This window comes from Sceloporus occidentalis, unplaced genomic scaffold (assembly GCF_023333645.1).
Source record: "Sceloporus occidentalis isolate IW3139 unplaced genomic scaffold, rSceOcc1.0.p SCAF_20, whole genome shotgun sequence".
NCBI classification, from domain to species: Eukaryota; Metazoa; Chordata; class Lepidosauria; order Squamata; family Phrynosomatidae; genus Sceloporus; species Sceloporus occidentalis.
The window spans coordinates 11,078,686-11,099,492 of record NW_028317000.1 but is presented as its reverse complement, the minus strand read 5'-3'; the positions used below and the strand labels follow the sequence as shown (position 1 = coordinate 11,099,492).

General features: G+C 42.3%; 1 protein-coding gene across 2 annotated transcripts in view; it reads left to right on the top strand.

Moving 5' to 3' along the window:
* IGSF9 (immunoglobulin superfamily member 9) overlaps nt 1–20,807 on the top strand; it is a 68,032-nt gene that overhangs the window by 3,992 nt on the left and 43,233 nt on the right. Inside the window, exons 2-3 of one of the 2 annotated variants that reach the window (XM_089483559.1) lie at nt 1,478–1,852; nt 2,911–3,102. In XM_089483559.1, the coding sequence (XP_089339685.1) occupies nt 1,795–1,852; nt 2,911–3,102 (250 nt within the window). In that variant the 5' untranslated portion in view covers nt 1,478–1,794. Of the gene's footprint in view, nt 1–1,477; nt 1,853–2,907; nt 3,103–20,807 lie in introns of both variants that reach the window. The other variant, XM_089483557.1, reaches the window with a different exon arrangement.

Here is a 20,807-nt window from a genome sequence, read left to right as displayed (position 1 = left end):
TACCTCCAAATTGACCCGAAACAGCTTTATTTTGGCCTGTCTGTTCAGGCCCATTGTCTTGTGGTCACTGGCTCTAGCTGTTGGAAGTTGAAGCCCAACAACATTGGAAGTCCCCCATCTGATGAGTACCAGCTGATGGGAGCTATCCTGAAATATCTTTCTGGTTGTGTGTATTGTATATGTAAGTAGTTAATAAATGTAAAATATTGACTTTATGCTCCAAGTAGTCTTTTAAAGCGAACTTCAGTCCCTATTCCTTAAAAGATGCTTTTTGTCCTAAGGGTCAAACATAAGATTTAAATTAAAAATCATGGGCCCCCTCCCCAGCTTCTGATGTATGTTTGGACATTATGTTTCAGGGTAGGATAGGAGAGAATGCCAAGGGGCACAGATGGCCCCTGAACTCTCAGAAGGTGCCTACTTCTGATTTAAAGTATGCAAACCAAGGTACAATGCAATATATTAAAAAGTATATAAAAAACAAATTAAACCCAATTTTAGGAACCAGAAGCCAGACAGGAGAATATAGTCTTCCCGTTTTTGACTGCGCAGCAATGGCTCAAACCTCAGAAAGCCAATATAACTTGCCTTGGGGTGGAACTTTGCTTATAACATTCTGGTACTAAGAAAGCCCTGGTCTCCTGTACTTGTGTTAAATGGAGAAACATTCAACAAACTCTTTGTTAAAGATGTTGAATTCGGGGCAGGCTCTTACAGAAGAAGGTAGTCTTTTGGACATCATGGCTCCTGCAGCAGCTACCTCTTATCTTCTTAGGAACTGTCTCAAGCAGATAGGTATTAATCTATGTAATTTTAAAAATTGCTGTTATGAGGACTATGTGGGCTTAGGTTTTGCCTCCATTGTTGATATACAATCCAGCGTTTCTGCAACATAATCTGAATTGACTTGCTTGTCTTTACTTGCTTTCATTGAGGGGCAGGGGAGAACTAAGGAACATAGTTTTCCCCAGATCTCATCCATTAGTGGTTTTTCCACCCATTGTATGAGAAAGCTTGTAGTAGGCAAAACTTCTCCACTAGTTGGACACCTTATTTTCATTGAACCAGATTGTAAAAGCTGGAAATAACAAGGGGGAGGAGAGAAATAAAGAAATAAATGTTAATAATAATAGAACAGGGAAAATATTTCTGAGGGCAAAAAGTGTGCTTGAGGGATTGCTGAATTCTCTTTCTCTAATTCATATTTTCTTCAGGGTTCTCAAATTGATAAGGCTGAGAGAGGTTGGTGTTAAGATGTCTATGTATGTGAGGAAGGTGTCAAGGACAATGGGCTGAGACAATGGTATGATGACTGAGACTTTGGCAGATTCATTCTGAAGGGGAAACATCTAGAATCTCTATGAAAAACACATCTGATTAATCTTGCCCAACATTTTGCTCATCTTTCCCCCAAAATAGTTCAATCCATTCAAAATTTTCCACATCAATTCTTCTTTTTGGAATTTTGCTCCTGCAGGTTTTGGTCTCTGTTGAGGAAGAGTTCGACAGATGGCTTCCATATATCAGCTCTTCCTTGAGAAGATCTTGACTTGGTACTACTGAAGGTGCTTTGTGGAGATGAAAAATACAGCTTGGCCACAAGACACAACTGCAAAGGTCTTCAGGAATTGCCCAATGGTGTCTCCTGATCTTCATGGGGCCTGGCACACAAGGACAGCTTGACAGTTCCTCCCATTTCCCTACCTTCTTTTCCACTTGCTTTGGCAGCTAAGCATTTTGGCAAGAGGGCAGTTCTGGTGGTGCTGTGGGGCGTCTGGCAGGGGCAGCTGTGCTATGAATTGGTGTTTATGGATTGTTTACCTTGCCCTGGTCTGCAGCAGCTTCATTGAAGGTAGGGGTGTTGCATTTGAAAAAAATGGGGACAGTTGTTTCTATTTTGGGGGGATGATGGTAAGGTGGCATGCTCACTCTTGCAAAAAAAAGTGACGTTATTATACTTGGTGAAAGTGTGATGGTTTTGCACATCACATTGTTATCAGATAATTTTGTAACAAAATCACTTCCAGTTTCAACATAGTATAGTTTAGTTATGTATGGAAATGATGCTTGCTAGCGGCAGTCATATTCAATCACCCCTTTGGTTACTGCAAGAGGGGAGCATGTGACCTTTTGGATGTTGTTGGATTGCAAGTCCCTTAAACCCTACTCAGAACATTGAGTGGCTATGAGTGAGATAAGGCTGGGAACTGCAGACCAAGAATAATAGGAGGATCATAAGAGTCCCATTTCTGGGCTACTGAAACCACATAACACACTTTCTAGGCAATTTTGCAGTTTTTACCAACTGTTGATAGCTAACACAGTGGAGTGCCTAATGCTGATTTGATCTGGGTAGATCCAGTTTCAAATGCCCACACAGCCAAGAAGCTCACAGGTTGACACTGGGTATCTTTCTTATTCTTAGATTGACCTGGGGTTGTTGTGAGGACAAAATAGAGGAAGATTTCCATGCAGAAAATGCAGGATTCAAATGCAGGAAGTAAATTTTTGGAAAAACAAAGGCTGGAAATCTGAGATACAATCTTTTTGCAAACATGATTTTCCATGTAGAGAGAATTCCAAGCATGACTTTCCATGTAGTGAGAATTTAAATGTGCTTGCTTTTGTTCGCTCTTTTGTACGCACACACATGCTGCTGCAGTTCCTCATATACACAGAAAAACAGTGCCGCCCAGACCCAGATATGACATTACTGAGGAGTAACTAGATGAGATACATTTCATTTCAGATTCCAAAATGCATAGCAGAACAAAATCTTTATTAAGTCAAATGAAATATCACCAGTTGCAGTTAGGTCAGTCCTTTGGGGACCAGAATATTAACATCTTTAAGAACATATAAGGCAAAGCATTTGTGATGTGTGCAACTCATAGTATTTACTGCCAGCAGGTGACAGTGAAAAAAAACCTCGTACTGTGATTGGTCGGAAAGGAGAGAGCACCATTTTGGACTGCAATTTACTGAAGTCAAATGAGGCGAGTCCCCCTCTGTACGTTATCGAGTGGGTGCGCTTTGGTTTTCTTCTCCCCATCTTCATCAAATTTGGCCTCTATTCCCCCCGTGTGGATCCAAAGTATGTAGGTGAGTTTGTGTTGCATCCCATATTTCCATTCCTCACATGCCTAAGCATAGAAATAGATAAATTGACATTAGATTTTATTTTTAAAAAATGGTTTTCATCTGGTTCCCATATTCTGGGCATGGAAATGATACTTATGTATTATAGCTGTAACCCCAGTCTCTGGAACTTGGCATACAGAGCTCGGCTAACAGGCAAGACCAACAGGGGTGTTTTATGTGGGTATTTAGTGGAGGAGTTTGGAGGGAGAGACTCTGAGTTCTGTTTCATTACCTACATAAGACTACTGAATATGGACAGTGAAGGAACTGCTGACGTCACCTCAATAGCTGTGGTAAATTTCTGTTCTTGCCTAAGGATGTGAGTAACTTCATCTGCACCAAATGCAAGTTGGTTGCCTTGTTGGAAGAGAAGGCCAAACAACTTGAGGGCTGTTTATCCTCTTTGCAGTATGAGGATTTATTAGACATAGTGAATGTCTGTTCCCATACACAGGAGATAGACAATTGAAGGCATGTGGCATGAAGAAGTAGAAGGACCAGAATCATTCTGTGACTTTAGAGCTGCAAAATCAATTTGAACTCTCTCCCTTATCAGTAATGACAAGGGGAAGCAAGAAGATCAGCAGTGTTAGTCCTCAGAGAAGACGCATGAGGCCTTGGAAGGTTCAGCACATGGAATAACCTCTGCCAAACCTTGAGAGAGGGTGGTGGTAGGGGACTGCCTGCTGAGGCATGCAGAATCAGTTGTTTGTGGGCCTGACGATATGTATCGAGAAGGGTGCTTCCTTGGGGCAAAAATTGGTGATGTGATGGTAAGGTTTACAAAACCTGTCAAGCCGACTGTTATCCCTTCCCTTTGGTCCATGTGGAAACCAGTGACACTGCAGTGCACAGCCTTCGGAATATCACAAGGGGTTATGATGCTCTGGATAGGAAGATGAAGGGTCTGGATGCATAGGTAGTTATTTCATCTGTCTTTCTAGTGGTATGGTCAGTGCATCCCCCCCCAGATTTGAAAACCTGGGCTTGAGCTGGTTTTTTCTCTCTGTCTGCTTTTGCCCAGGTAGATATCTGTTGAGAAGTTGATAAATACACAGCAGCTTTGTCAATTAAAAAATATGGTTATCTCAACAAATTGCAACTTAAGCCTACAAGGTTCTGAGTCATCCAAGTAGTCCTGGGTCTTAGAACCAGGCATTCTTGCCAACTTCTATGTCTTACTGTATTGTAACAATTGTCCTGGATTCAAAGACTAAAAATAGAGATTGGAGATGCTCTCATTTGTCATCATGGAGAAGGGGTTTCAGAAGCAGACAAACCCTTCCAGGACCCTACATAGGCTAATTGATGCCCTGGATTTGGATGTTCCTCTCTTCTTTAAACTGATTGCTTCTAAACTATCTTTGGAGCCGGAAACCCTGTCCCAAGCTCAAACTCAGTAAGTCTTGGTGGACCACCTTCCATGGAAGATCTTGGTGTGGTTGGGAGTTGTATCCCAGCGTGAGGCATTTTGGAGGCCTCTGGTCTACTTGTCCCAGCTTATCTGGCCTCTCTTTCAGGCTTGTACTGTCCCATTTGATGGCAGAGAGAAATTGCAACTAGTTCCCACTGCCTCAGGTCATGGAAAGAGCAGCTCTGCTGAGTGTGCATTAGAAGTGAAGCGAGTGAGAAAACAGGCTTTGTGTGCATCAGTAGGCAGTGGTTGAAGCAGGTCAGAAAGTGCCCTGAGCATAGTCTGCTCCCCTCCTGCACATTTTATTGATAGTTGGGTGGTGGTGATGGCTGGTCAGGGAATGAGGAATGGGATTGACCAGCATGTGCTGTCAATTTATTAGGATATGGAAGAAACCCTGCTTCCGAATGTGCGAGGGGCAGGGGGAGGGCATGAGAATGCAGAAGAGCAGTTAATATGAGCAGTGCAATTAGAAATCTTGCAATTTGTGGTTTTACACACAGTGTGCTTGTTTGGGTTTTTCTGGTAACCTTTGGCTTGAACAAAGAGTGATTAATTGGTGCCCAGTGTTTCTTTTCTTTTGTTCTCTGTAGTATTCTGGCTGAGAACCAGCCTATAAGACCAGTGGCCACACTAGCTGGGGATAATGGGAGTTACACTTAAACACATTTGGAGGGCTCCAGGATAGGAGAGACTACTGCCTTAGGACATTCTTGTTCATTCCATAGTAAATGATGCCCTCAAATTTCAGCCACTTTCTGTATGTTAAAAGTGCTTGGTCAGTCAAAACTGTTCCCTAATCCTCCAATGTATTCCTATATTTCCAGGTGCCATTTTGTCCTAGTCAGTATGACATGCTGACAGGCTAATGTTTAAAAAATGGTGCAGAGAAGGAGCTTTATGTACCCTTCTGGAATAGTCTTGAAGACCAGTAAGAGCCTTAGCACCTCTTCTTCCCAAATTATTGACTTTTGCTTTTGGGTTTTTTTTACAAATGGGATAGTCCTAGCCAGGAGAACAAGTGAACATAACACGATACTTACCTAAAAAGGATTCAGGGAAAGAAATTGAAATGCATTTGTTTTGTTTTGTTTTCATATAAAAGACACTTTTACAATTCTGAGATACGTTGGAATTGAGCTTTTTAAAAAATTGTAAATCAGAATTGAATTCCTCTAAGCACATAAAGTTAAGCAATTCTTCAGTGGTTTTGGACTGTAGTGCCAAAGCTGAATCCAGCATGGACCAGGGATGATACAAATTGTAGTATGAAATAGCTGGAGGGCATCTGTTCAAACTTGCATGTTTGGTACTTGACAGAACATGGTGTTCCTTGCCTGACCAGTGAAATACTGTCTGATATGCAGCCTTGCTGTATCTATTCAACATGTTTAGGACTGCTAATGTGTGTATTTGCATATTTCTAATGTCTTGTGCATGCAAAGTTTAAGTGGTCTGCATCTGACTACTGCGTTTGTGTAACTTGTTTTACTTTGGTTTGCTCGCCCTTGTTTGTTTGTGTTTTCAAAGCAGAAGTGGGCAGCTATGTTTCTCACAATGTTTTGGCTTTTGAAGCCTTTCAGCCCTAGCCAGCATTGGTGAAGAAACCTGGAAACTGCAATCCAGAAACGTCTTGGCAGGCCACAGTTGCTCATCTCTGTTTTAAATATTTTGAAATGATGGCCTGTAAAATGTGAAAGTGAGAATGCCTTGTGGGACAAAAATAATTACAAAACAGCTAAAACATAAAAACAGGTAGGCAAATGTATTCATAGTGAGTCAGTGTGGCATAGTGGTTTGAGTGTTGGACTACAACTCTGGAGACAGGGTTCGGATCTTCACTTGAGCCATGAAATCCACTGGGTTACCTTGGGCAAGTCACACTCTCTTAAGCTTCACAGGATGGCAGTGCTATAAACCCCCTCTGAAGACATTTGCTAATAAAATCCCATGATAAGTTTGCCTTAGCATCACTGTAAGTCAGAAACCACTTGAAGACACACATCAACAACAAAATGTATTCATAATTATTTTAATTGTACAGTGGGCACTTGGTATCCGCTAGGTTTTGGTTTCAGGACCCTTTTGAATACCAGAATCGGTGGATACTCAGGTCTCATTAAATACAATGGCATAATGAAATGCTGTCCCTTATAAAAATGGCAAAACTAAGATTTCTTTTGGAATTTATATTGTTTTTGAATATTTTCAAGCCATGCATGGTTGAATTTGTGGATAAAACATTGGTGGATACAGAGGGCTGACTGTATTACTATTTAGCTGACCAATCAGGTGCAATAATGAGCTGCCTTGGGTCCTACTACTGGAAAAAGGCAACACATAAATGAAATAAATAAATAGAATTAATAATTCCCCCCCCCCCCCCCGGTACCTTTCTCAGAGAGTTCCCAAAAAGTTCAGCCCAGGTATCTTCACTGCTTCTGTTGTTTCCCTTGTCTTTTGCTTTCAGCCTTTTTTGTCTGTTTTGTGGTGGTCATATGAAGGATTTGCGGAAATAAATAATGAACAAGAAGCAAACACTGATTCTTTGAAGATTCTTCAGTGGTGGGGAATCTGAGGTTGAAGCCCATGTTTCCTTCCCTGTGACACCAGTGTTTATATGGGTTTTCATCACTTAAAAAGATTGAAATATGCATAGTTTTAATGCATAGTTACTTTAAGAGCTTTAAAAAAACTTCTGTTATTTTTGTACCTCTCTCCCGTTTGCCTCTGCCCACTGTTTGAATGAGCATGCCCACCCCACTAATATATCTAAAATTGGGTTTGTCCTGCTACTCTGAACTGTTTTCCACCCTTGGATAAAAAGGAAGGAGCCACAGATGAGTGACACCGTATTCTCTTTGTATGCAGAAAGTCTCTGGTAAGGAAAGATGGGAGTTGCAGTCCAACAGCATCTGGAGGGCTACATGATACTTGCACCCCTGTACTAGACGAATAACTTTGGCCAAGAATAAGGCAAATTTCTTACTCCATAGCTAGTGACTGCATGAGCAGGTATATCACCCAGCAGTGCTCTCACAGGGGGCTGCTTAGCGAGAAATGTGGGTCAGGAGGCCCATAATGTAGAGACAAAAGAAGCGGCTCCTTTGCTGCCATAGGAAAGATGCGTTACAGCTAGGGCAGCACAAAGACCTTTTTCTTGGCAGGGGCACAGGTCAGGCTGATGCTGCCTTCAGACCCTTTGTTTCTTTCTAATCCCCTAATCCTGCTGTGAAGCTTGGGCTACTTCTGGATGGGGAAGCAGAAAGATGTTGGGCGGGGGGTGCTCTTCTGGAAGCAGAAATGGGGCCATTTGAGGACTGAATATAAGTGTGTCTGCAGACTCTGTCTGAATCACACAAGTGTTGTTTTGTAAATCTCTTGGTACTTATTTGCTTATCAAATTTGCAGATGACACCAAATTAGGAGGAGCAGCTAATACCGCAGAGGAGAGGATCAAAATGACGTGAATAGATTAGAAAACTGGGCCAAAATTAACGAAATGCATCTCAACACGGAGAAATGTAAGGTATTGCACCCAGGCAGCAAAAATGAAGTCCACAGATAAAGGATGGGGACATCTGGTTTGATAACAGTACATGTGAAAGGGATCTAGGAGTCTTAGTAGACCACAGATTCAGCATGAATCAACAGTGTGATGTGGTAGCTAAAAAGGCCAAAACAATTCTAGGCTGTATCAATAGAAGTATAGTGTCTTGATCAAGGGAAGCAATAGTGCCACTCTAGTCTGCTTTTGTCACCTGGAATAATCCAGTTTATTCAAAAAGGATGTTGGAGCCAGAGGAGAGTGACCAGAATGGTGAAGGGTCTGTAAACCTTCCCCTATGAGGAATGATTTAGGGAGCTGGGGATGTTTAGCCTGGCGAAGAGAAGGTTAAGAGATGATATGATAGCGCTGTTTAAACATTTGAAGGGATATCATATTGAGGAGGGAGCAAGCTTGTTTTCTGCTGCTCCAGAGAATAGGACCCGGAGTAATGGATGCAAGCTACAGGAAAAGAGATTCCTCCTCAACATTAGAAGGAACTTTCTGACAGTAAGGGCTGTTCAACAGTGGAAGACAGTCCCTCAGAGGGTAGTGGACTCTTCTTCCTTGGACGTCTTTAAACAGAGGCTGGATGGCTATTGGTTGGGAATGCTTTCATTGAGAGTTCCTGCATAGCAGAAAGGGATTGGACTGGATGGCCCTCATGGTCTCTTCCAACTCTATGACACATATGCTTGTTTTTCTGCATGCATGGTTTTTTTTAGGGTATAGCTTCAAGCAGTGTTATGGCAGCCGCCTCAACTTCAAAATTTGTCATTTCATCCCTGTTCATGACACTTGAAAGACCATAGTTCCATGGTATAAAATTAATCTCAGATTCAGTTAGTCTTACTCATCTTTCCCATGAGCAAAAGGCAGTTACATTTAAGAACAGGTATATACAGTGGACCCTTGTTATACTCTGGGGTTTAGTCCCAAGATTCCCCATGTATAAAAAAATCCGTAGATGCTCAAGTCCCATTAAATATGACATAGCAAAATGGTGTCCCTTATGAAAAATGGGAAATCAAGGTTTGATATTTGAAATTTATACTTTTTTTGAACATTTTCAAATCGTGGATGCTTGAATCCTTGTATTAAAAAATCGGTGTATAAGAAGGGCCGACTGTATATGTGTGTGTGTGTGTGTGTGTGTGTGTGTGTGTATAAACATTTGTGTATTTTATTAGTATTTATTATTTTGAGGTCTAGCAGCTTAACTTTGTTGAAAACGGCACCTCTCATCCTTTTCAGTAAGGCAGAAAGCTGTAACCCAAGAGTTCCAAAGACTTAAAGTATGTCAGGGCCTGGATTGTGTGTATGTGTGCTGCCGTTTGTACACTGTTGTATTGAGCCTCGGTCCTGGTGGGTCATTTCAAGGTTGTTGTCTAGGAGGGGATTTTCTGCCCAGCTATTAACTGGCAGCATTGGGGATTTGGCGATGGGGCTGCAGGAGGAACAGCTGTGGCGTAGGAGGGAGATGTTCTGCTGTCAGGTATTTAAAATGGGCCACCGACAGATTCCCCTGAGAAGCATGTGAACCAAGGTGGTAGTGTGGGCAAGAGGCTTGTTCGTGTTGTAATTAGAAGGTAGAAGAAATATGTTGGTGGGAGGGCATCCATAGCAGTGTCTGAAGAGTGAAATGAAGATTCTTCTATGGCTGACCTTTGTGGATGACATACATACATGCATAGGAGGCCCACACATGAGCAAGCAGCCTGTCTTCCACTTCTGTGCTATTTCCAACTGAGTAATAGCAAGAAGGAAACAAATTATATATTTATATTTTAAGTTCTTATTATTACCTTTAGATACAGACAAAAATAATAACTCAGGGCAAGGAACAAGGCTTTGGTTTGTGATACTTGAGATAATTGAGAATACAGAGAGCCAAAATGTAACCACATGTGTGTAAATGTACTCATACAATCACAACCCCACCAGCACTTAGAAGATGGTGCTACCTGTAATTCTTGCTGATTTAGTTGGGATGAGGTGCCATTTGTGTATCAGTTTCAAGGAGCATTCTTTAAGGGAAGCTGATCTGGATTTGGATTCTCTTCTCTTCTGATTCACATTTGTATACCGTAGTCATACTTAGTGTAGTTTCTAAAGATTATATATTTGTTTCTGTATGTGGTGGCTTAAACAAATATGTGAGGTCTTTACCCTGGAACTAGGACAGCAGAGGACAGAAGGGGAAAGGCAAGTCAGGTGTGAATGAGGAAAAAATATGGTCCAAAACACACTGCAGAAATAATCTAGTTTGAGACCACTTTAACTGCCCTGGCTCAATGCTAGGGAATTCTGAGAGCTGTAGTTTTGTAAGACATTTGGCCTTCTCTCTCAGAGAGCTCTGGTGCCACAACAAACTATAATTCCCAGGATTCCCTGGCACTGATCCAGGGCCATTAAAGTGGTCTCAAACTAGATTATTTCTGCAGTGTGTTTTGTACCCATCTAGTGCCTGGAAGATGCAGGTTCTAGTCCACACAATTTTGGATAAGTTGAGCAGGATTCCTAAATTCAGAAATTCAGACTCAGTAGTAGAAGGTCAGAAGCCTTTATTAAGAAACTATAGGTCCTCTCTGGTGACTTTCATTCTTAGAACTGCCTCAACAAATGTTACAAGCACATAATTAAACTGCACACAATTGAAACGAGAGGCGAGCTTAATTCTTATTCCTTAAAATTCTTAAACACATTTCTCCTGCCATTGCTTCTTTCCTTTCTTGTTATAGCCAGATGCTTTCTATCAAACGGCCTTGGGTATGTTCACCTCCTTTCCTGGCTTATCTCAGCACCTGGACAAAGTTCACAGTTTTAAAGCGCAGTTCTAAAACATTCTTACAACATACTGTCACTACTACTTATCTGATTACTACACTATGGCAGGACAAAAGCATCTGCAACTCTTGACATTAGCCTTGATCCAGTCTCACTGTCTCTGCCTCTCCCCACAGGGTTATTGTGAGGAAAAAATGAATAGGGCGGGAGAAGCATCATGGATGTCACCTTGAGCTCATTGCACAAAGCTGGGACATAAGCACAACTAACATTACTGCGTTTAATGGAGATAGGATTAAGTTGTAAGAGGCTAGTGGCATTTGCCAAAGGTTTCTTGGAGAAAGTGAGTTCTTTTTTGAACACACGCAGGAATGTTGGATTAGGTGTAGTTTCCCAAGATGTTAGCTTTTTTTGGGGAGATGCTTAATTAAGGGTCAACCTCCTTTGCAGAGAAATGAGCTGAACCTCTTGCATATTCCTTTGAGAATAGCTTTCAATTTTCCTCCTCATTGGAACTGTTTGAAATTATGCCTTCAGTATCTGACTGTCCCTTCTCTTTCAGTATTCCTGACCACAAGATTACACTTCATACTTCCCTAAATGTGCTGAAATCAGTTTTCTGTAATGCATGTCTGGCTATACTTGGCATCACCTTTCTGCTGTATAACTCCAGGAGAACATGGTCTTTCCCGCCTAAGGATTGTCCCATTTCTATTAACCAGGTCATCACTGTTGGTTAGGATCAGATCTAAAATAGTTGACACCCTTGTTGCTTTTTCCACCTTCTGGACAGTGAAATTGCCTGCAATTTGATTACCGTAGTTGCATGAGTTTTTGGGGAGTGGATGGCTCAATGCAAGGAACCAACTAGACCAGTGGTTCCTAAACTTTAATCATTCTACAGTCAGTCCTCCTTATCCACAGATTTTTTATCCATGGATTGAAGCATCCATGGTTCAAAAATATTCGAAAAAATATAAATTCCAAGAGGCACACCTTGATTTTGCCATTTGATATAAGGGATATCATTTTGTTATGCCATTACATTTAATGGGACTTGAGCACCCACGGATTTTGGTATCCATGGGGGATCCTGGAACCAAACCCCTGCGGATAATAAGGTCCCACTGTATTTGTTTTGGACTTTAGATCCCAGAAGCCCCAGCCAACTAAGTCAACAGTCAGGAATTAGGACAAAAGTGGCAGATTCATGAGAATTCAGACAATAGGAAGAGGCAACGGTTATAATTGCAGAGAGAAAGCAAAGCATCTTTTTCCCCAGAAGTATAGATTAAATATTAGAATATTCACAATATGAGTGAGTAACCAGGATGTTTGTACTACTGCTCAAATACTATTTGTTAATGAAGTATAAGTCGACCTCGTGTATAAGTCGAGGGCGAGTTTTGGGACCAAAGTTATGGACTTTTATATGACCTGTGGATAAGTTGAGGGTAAAACTTATGGGCATATAGGAGAGGATCTAAAAGATGAAGCAAGGATGTCAAAAAAACGTACAAAATTGCAGCAGGCCTAAATCTTTGTGCTCACTCTTAAGGCTGGATGAATGAGAGAGTTGAGGGGGTTGATGCTTCCAGGACAGATTATACTTTTGCCTTTCACCAGGGGATGGTTCCTCCTTTTAAATAAGATTTAAGATACAGTACTTACACTGACCCATGGATAAGTCGGCTCAAGGTATTTGGGTCAATTTTTTGACCTAAATTTCTAGACTTATGCATGAGTATATACAGTAGTTAAAATACTGTTTTTAGTTTTAGCATTTCTGTTCCCTCTCATTAATTATACCCTCCCACCCAAGCATCCATATACAGTGGGACCTTGTTATCCACTGGGGTTTAGTTCCAAGATTCCCCTTGGATAACAAAATCTATGGATGCTCAAATCCCATGAAATATAATGGCATAGCAAAATGGTGCCCCTTATATAAAATGGAAAATCAAGGTTTGCTACTTGGAATTTATACTTTTTAAAAATATTTTCAAGCTGTGGATGCTTGAATCCATGGATAAAAAATCCATAGATAAGGAGGGCCGTCTGTAATAATTTGTCAAATGAAGCCATGTATCATGAAGGCCTTCTGTAAATAAAATATGTTGTTATTCCTGTCCTGCCTTTCCCCCAGATTGGGACACAGTAGCTTACAATGATTTTAAAAAAAAATTGTTAAAAATCCACCAGATACAAAAATTAAAAGACAATTAAACAACCCGAAAAAAATGAAAACCAGGTGAAAACACAGATCACTAAAACACAAACACTCACACCAGCAGATAATTAGCAGTATCCAATGTATTGTGTAAGATAGGTCTTATATAATCATTCCTCAAATGCCTGTTGGAATAGGAAAGTCTTTGCTTGTCTGCAAAAATAATGTAGGGAGGGTGCTGGTGTAACGTATCTGGGAAGAGAGTTCCAGAGCCTGGGGGCAGCCACTGAGAAGGCCCTCTCCCGTTGCTACCAGATTTGCAGATTATGTAAAGCTGCATATTATTCAGAGATGTACCTGTACCTATGAAGGAAGTGGGACAGAGAGAAGAGCCTCCCCAGCAGATCTCAGAGTATGTATGGGCTGGTTTGCAGTGGAGAATATAGTCCTTCAGATAACCTGGACCTAAACCATGTAGGGCTTTGAAGATCATAACTAGCATTTTGAATTGTTCCTGGAAACAGACCAGCAATCAGTGGGGCTGTTGCAACAAGGGAGTTGCTTGCTCTCTGTAACCAGCATCCTAGTAGTTTCTGAACGCTCTTCAAAGGCAGCCCCGCATAGAGTGTCTTACAATAATCCAGCTGGGACATACTAAGGCAAGTATCACTGTGGCCAGATCTGACACCCCAAGGAATGTGTGCAGCTTGTGCACAATCTTTAATTGTGCAAATGCACTTCAAGCCACTGTTGAAATCTGAGTGTCTAGGCTCAGAGTTGGATCCAGGAGCACACCTAAGCTGTGTAACTGCATCTTCAGAAGGAGTGTAACCCCATCCAGCACATGCTGATCCCTATTCCCTGACCTGCCGTTTGACTGACCAGGAGCACCTGTGTCTTGTCTGGATTAAGTTTCAAGATGTTTGCCTTAATCCATTCCATTATTGATGACAGGCACTGCTTTAGGACCAAAACAACTTCCTTGGCTTGTGGAATGGAGTAATAGAGTTGGGTACCAAAGGCACTGAACCCCAAAACTCTGGATAACCTCTCCCAGAAGTATCATGTATATTTTAAATAACATGGGGACAGAACTGAACCCTGAGGGATCCCACAAGGCCAAGGGGTGAGACTAGAGTCCCTTTCCACTGCCTTCTGGGTTCACCCCTTTAGGAAGGAATGAAGCCACTGTAAAACAGTGCCCCCAAGTCCCATCCCAGCAAGGTGACCCAGAAGGATACCATGGTTGATGGTATCGGAAGCCACTGAGAGGTCCAGCAGAAGCAAAAGGGACACACGTCCCTTGCCTAGCTCCTGGCTCCCAGTGTAGGCAATCAAACCTGACTCTGTTCCATTACTGGGCCTGAAACAAGATTGAAATGAGTCTAGATAATCCATTTCATCCACACCCTCTGGAGTTGTTAGGCCAGTACATGCTCCAGAACCTTGCCTAGAAATGGAATGCTAGAGACTGGCCAGTAGTTATCCAGAATGGTGGGATCCAGGGATAACTTCTTTAGTAATAGTTTTATAACAGCTTCCTTCAGGCAAGCTGGAACTTTGTGTTATTTTAGCAGCACATTGACCCCCTGTACCCACTCAGCTATTCCCACTGTGGCTTCTTGGATAAGATAGGAAGGGCAAGGATCTAGAACACATGTGGTGGCTTTCACCTCTCCCAGAATCCTAGCCACATCCTTGGGTTGCAAAAACTGAAAAGTAGCCATTGTCTCTGGACAAGCAGGGGCCAGAGTTACATCCACTGGTTCTGTATCTGTTTTAGCATCCAAGTCAGAGCACAGCTGAGCGATTATGTCTGCAAAGTACCAGGCAAGTATTCTGTGGGTTTTTTGGGCTATGTGTGCTGCATTGTGGAAGAATTTATTCCTGACATTTCTCCTGCAACCGTGGCTAGCATCTTCAGGGCCCCTGAAAACCCCACAGAAAACTATGGATGCGGACTGTGAAAGCCTTCAACTTCATACCAGGCAAGTTGTTTGCAGTGGGCTGGCAAGTGATCTGGATTTTCCTCTCTTGGGCCTGCGTATAAAAGACACCTGATCACTTGAAATAGCTCTGCTTGCCAGCTCCCTGCAGAGACAGACTGTCTATTCAGCAGTCCACAGTGTCCATAGATGTCTTCTCTAGCACCTCATTTTAAACACGTGGGTTTTCTTCCTGGCAGCTTCCCACCAGGAGGAGCTGGTGCTGTTGGGAAGGTTTAAAATGGAGGTGGTGGGAAGGTTTAAGATTGAGGAGTTTAAAAGCTGGCTAAGACTGTGGTGGGAAGGGAGAGATCAAGGGGTTTTAAAAGCTTTTTAAGGTTTCATGGTGGGAAAGCAGATATTCAGAGGTTTAAAGGCTGGTTAAGGCTTCCTGATGGTTTAGACTAGGTCAGACTATCTTTCAATATAAGTAACTGCGATTGTTTGTGAATAAAAAATTACAATAAAACACAATTTTGTTTTAAAAAAGTAAGAGACTTCCAGTGAGAGGCACTGTGTTGTCCTTCCAGTGGGACATAGGAGACTGCTTTTAGATCAGGTCAGACTAACTTTCAATATAGAATCAATGATGAGCCAAAAAGGGGGTGGGAGTGTTCTCTGGTCCAATTGCAAAATATGAGGGGCTGCACTGGCAGCTCCTCGCTCCTTCTGTCCTCACTGAGGTACCAGAAAAGGAAAGAAAGGCTTTGCTGTGAGGAGCACGAATTGAGCAGCAGACACTCCAGCCTGCCTCAAGGCAAGCTGATCTCCTCCCTGCCCTCCCTTTCTCCCTGGAATTTCTTTGAGTAAGGCTGAAAAAAGGAGAAGAGAGAGGGGTGTGTGGCGATGGTAGGTGCTCTTCTCTTTTGAAGATGAAACCATCCCTCTTCAAAGAAGTAGTCATGCTAGTCTGTGTTGCAGCAGAAGGATGGGGAGAAAAAAGGCATCTAGCAGTCCTTTTATGACCAACTGATTTATATTTGTGGATATATTTATATTTATTTATATTTGTGGATATCAATCCACTTCCTCATATGCAATGACCGGGTAAGTGCATTGGTAGCCACAAAAGCTTGTTGTTGTTGTTTCCCTTGAAGTCATTTCCAACTTACAGTGACCCTAAGGAAAACCTCTCATGTGGTTTTCTTGGCAAGATTTGTTCAGAGGGTATTTGCCTTTCTCTCCCTCTGTGGCTGAGACTTGCCCGGGGTCACCCAGTGGGTTTCCGTGGCTGAGTCCTGGTGCCATGGTGGCACAGTGGTTAAAATGCTGGTACTGTGGCCGCAGCATTGTAAGTTTGACCCTAGAGGAGGGCTCCAAGGTCCTTTCAGCCTTCCATCCTTTCGTAGGTCAAGTAAAATGTGTCCCCAGCTTGTTGAGGGCAGTTGACTTACACATTGTAAACTGCTTTGGGAGTGCTAGTTCACTGATAGCGGTATAGAAATGTATTTGCTATTTCTGTTGCTGAGTGGAGGGTTCGAATCCTGGTCTCCAGAGTTGTAGTCCAGCGCTCAAACCACTGTACCAAGCTGGCTCCCACAAAAGCTTCTGCTAAAGTATAAATCAGTCAAAGTGGTATGTTTAGCCTGATGAAGCAGTTAAGATGTGATAATAATAGCCCTGTTTAAATATTTGAAGGGATGTCATACTGAAGATGGAGCAAATTTGTTTTCTGCAGCTCCAGAAAATATGATCCAGAGCAGTGGGTTCAAACTGCCGGAAAAAAAAGATTCCAACGCAACATTAGGAAGAACTTCCTAACAGTAAGAGCTGTTTGTCAGTGGGAGATGCTGCCTCGGAGAGTGGTGGGTCTCCGCCTTTGCAGGTTTTTAAGCAGAGGCTGGATGGTGCTTTGATGGTGTTCCTGCATAGCAGGGACTTGATGGCCCTTGAGGGCTCTTCTAGCTCTGTGACTCTATGATTCCTACCCAACGCATGCACACACACATTACAGACATGCTTGTGCTAATATAAATCTTAAAGGTGCTGTCACATTTCTTTCCCCCCCTTCTCTTCCCTTCTTTCCTCCTTTATATGCTCCAAGAAACTAACAGGGTTACTCTGAAAATTGCAAACACACACTGTCTGCCCTCCCCCTTGCCTCAAGTCATTTTTCTCTCCCTATGCTGTTTCTCCTGCCTTTCTAACCTAGGAGTGGCCAGCGAGGGGTGTGTGTGTGTGTGTTTTTTGTGTGCCTGTCAAAAACGTGGTTGCTGAGCAGTAGCTGTTGCTAGGCTCCTTTCTTTCTGCAAAAGCCGTTGGTCTAGTGAAGGAAGCAGAACGTAGTGGGAGGCAAGGGGTGTTAGACAGCAGGGTGAAAAGGAGAGAGTGATAGTCAGCTCCCCTGCATTAAACTGGGTTTAAACTATTTGGAACAATGAAGCTGTTTGCTTGGGTGGGATGGGGAGGCTGGATTTTGGAATTCAAACCGAGAGTTCTTCCTCCTCTCTTCTTTGATTGTTTCCCAGTTATTATTTTTATTATTATTTATTACATTTCTATGCCGCCTTTCTCCCAGGAAGGGGGCCAAGGTGGCTTACAAGATAAAACCTTTCACAGTAAAAATGTAAAAATAAATAAATAAAATAAAACCATCTGTTTACTCATGTGAAGTCGAAGGTTTTCATGGCCGGCATCCATAGTTCTTTGTGGGAGCTCTTTTCCATGCCAGCATTCTCTGAAGATGCCAGCCACAGATGCTGGCCAAACGTCAGGCATAAACTCTGCTGGGATATGGGACACACAGCCCGAAAAACCCACAAAAAGCCATCTACTTACTATCTCAAGTTTTGAGTTTCCCAAATGGCAAAACTGCTTCTCAGAGGAGAGAGCGTGCATGTGATATCCCTCAGTTGCTCAGATTTGAAAAATGGTAATGGTAGTTGCTCAGATGTGAAAAATAAAATGAAGTAGAGGTTCAGACCCAGATGTCCATTAGCAGCCAGCCAGAACAGTGTTTCTCAAAGCTGAAGCTTACTCTTTTTTTGTTTGTAAAGTTGAAGTCTTTCATGCCCACATATATAGTTTAATGTGGGTTTTGGGGGCTTTGTGGCCGTGTTCTGGAAGAGTTTCTTCCTGACATTTCACCAGCATCTGTGGCTGGCATCTTTTTTTGTTTGTTTGTTCTTGTATTAGACTTAAGTCCCTCTTTACGCTTACACATGAGAAGGCTTATTTTTAGAAGTAGACTTGGCATTAAGTTATAGCATCCTGGAACTGCCTCTAGCCTGAAGAAGTTGATATTTGCCCTTTGCTTGGACCCTGCTTACCGTTCTGCCAGTTTCTAGACAGCTTGGCCATGTTGTTTGCAGGTGATGAGACTGAGAATTTTTGTGTATCTTTTAAATAACATTAGGACTGAACTGAACTCTGAGCCAAAGCCCAAGGGGTCAGACTGGAGTCCCCCTGCACCACCTTCTGGGTTCACCCCTTCAGGAAGGAACGAAGCCACTGAAAAACTGCCCCCAAGTCCCATCCCAGCAAAGTTTCCCAGAAGGATACTATGATCAATGGTATTGAAAGCCAAAACAAAAAGGGAGAGACTAACAAGGTGCCAAGGTGCTATGTATCCTTAAGTACGGTATATTACAACAATGAAATCACTATTGGAACTTCATACTTTAAATTATATTTACAATAACACCATACGACAAACAGTGGAAACTATCCATTATACATATAAATACAATAAAAGTGGTATTCCAGGTTCTTCAGGCCTTTGCTGTAGAAAAGATGTAGTTCCAACCATATGCTGATGGAATAATATTTAGTAATAAATGGGGTTCTGTTTAATCTTCATCATCAAGTTTTTGTCTCAGTGATGTATTGCAAGCCAGTGTCAATCTTTCAAGTAGCAAAATGAGGCTGTTATTTCAATAATAAATTACCAGTAAGAGGCAATCTTTCAGGTAGCAACTACATGTTGTCTGCAGCAAAGGCCTGAAGAACTAGAAATACCACTGGACTTTGAATGAGCAATTTTGTTGTATTTATAAGCTGCATATATAATAGATAGTTTCCACTGTTCGTACCTTGTTTCTGTTTTGACATTTGTTTCTGAAACCATCCCGGGATAGTGTTCGATGGTATTGAAAGGCACTGAGAGGTCCAGCAGAACAGGGACCTGCACTGTGCAACCAAATGTGGTTTTCTTTTCACCACAAAGTCCCAGTGGGGCACATTGGAGAAAAACTCAATGGCAGCCATCAGTGACAGCTACAGTCTATTCTCTCCATTGCATTCTAGGAAATCCAGGGGCAGTATTTGATCCAGTACACTTGCCTTCATTAAAGATTTGGGGTGGGTGAGGTGTGAATCAGATATGTATGCGGGATGCAGGTTGCCTTCCCTTTGGAATTATTTGTTTTAGAAGTTGAGAGGTCATCTATTGGAGCACATAGAGGGTCAGGTTGGCTGACCGGTTGGGGACTCTCAGGCTTCATTGTGTATATGCACACTGTCAGTGTTTGTTAATTTCTGCGCCAACTGCCTGCAAGGTTACTGAGCCGATTAGAGGCCTCATAAATAGCTCTGAGGCAGGATTAGGCTGGTAGTATTGACTGCATCCTTGGGTTTTTTTTTTATCCTCCTCCTCTTCCATCACCAGCAAAATGGGCCATTAGGTGATCGCAGTAGGAAGCCCAATCTGTTGGCCCTATAATTTAAGGGTTGGAAAGGAAAGTCCTGGCACAGAGTGGGAGTGGTAGGAGGGGGGGGACTATCATTAAGAATCTCATCTTTCTTCTATCCAGAACTGGATAGAATTCATGCATCTGATGAGGGGGATTTTAGTGGTCTGGCAAGCAGCACCTCTGCCTCTCCATCACTCCTAAAATCTTTCCCATCTCTCCGGTCTCTTTGTTTTTGTACCCTGACTTTTTATAACCTCGTGTTTAGAAGCATAACAGAGTTTCCACAATTCTCCCAAGCTGGCCATCCCTATTGGGAAATTGTCCGTTGTGATATCTGTTGCTCCCATGTGATGCTGACCCCCAATAAATGTAACATCATTAATCTTTTGTTTACTCGGAGGAGATACTATGCCCCTCAGTTATGTTGTCCAGGTAATGGAAGAGCCCCTTATCACAATAACGTTGTTAATATTTTTCCTATATTTTTAAATAAACAGTCTTGGGTGTAGATAGTAGTGTGGAGGTAGCTTGTTGTTGTTGTATGCCTTCAAGTCGTTTCCGACCCTATCGTGGCGCCTTCTTGGCAAGTTTCTTCAGAGGGGTTTTTGCCATTGCCATCCACTTAAGGCTGAGAGTATGTGACTTGCCCAACCAAGGTAACCTAACAGGTTTCCATGGCTGAACTGTGGAGGTGGCAGCAAGAGTAAAATGACCATGGGAGCAGCAAGGGAGGAAATCTTGTAATCTGTGTAAAACATAGGTTTTACCAGTGTAATGCACAAACAGGATCCTTTCTCTAGAAGCCAGGATGACTAAACTGAAACTGTTGTACTTTGGACATATCATGAGGAGGCAAGACTCACGAGAAAAGACATTGCTTGGTAAGGTGGAAAACTGTAGGGAAAAAGAAAGATCCCGTCACAGATGGTTGGTCAAATAAGCCACAGCTCTGAATCTGCAAGACCTGAAAAAGGCAGTGGATGATAAGGTCATAGGGTTGCCATAAGTTGAAGTTGACTTGACACCAGTTAACAACAACAGTGGGTCACTTCAGTTGAATTACTCTTTGCTTCTCACTTTTTGAATTTTAAGTTCAGCTTTTACTGTTTTCTTATTGGCTAAATACATTGTA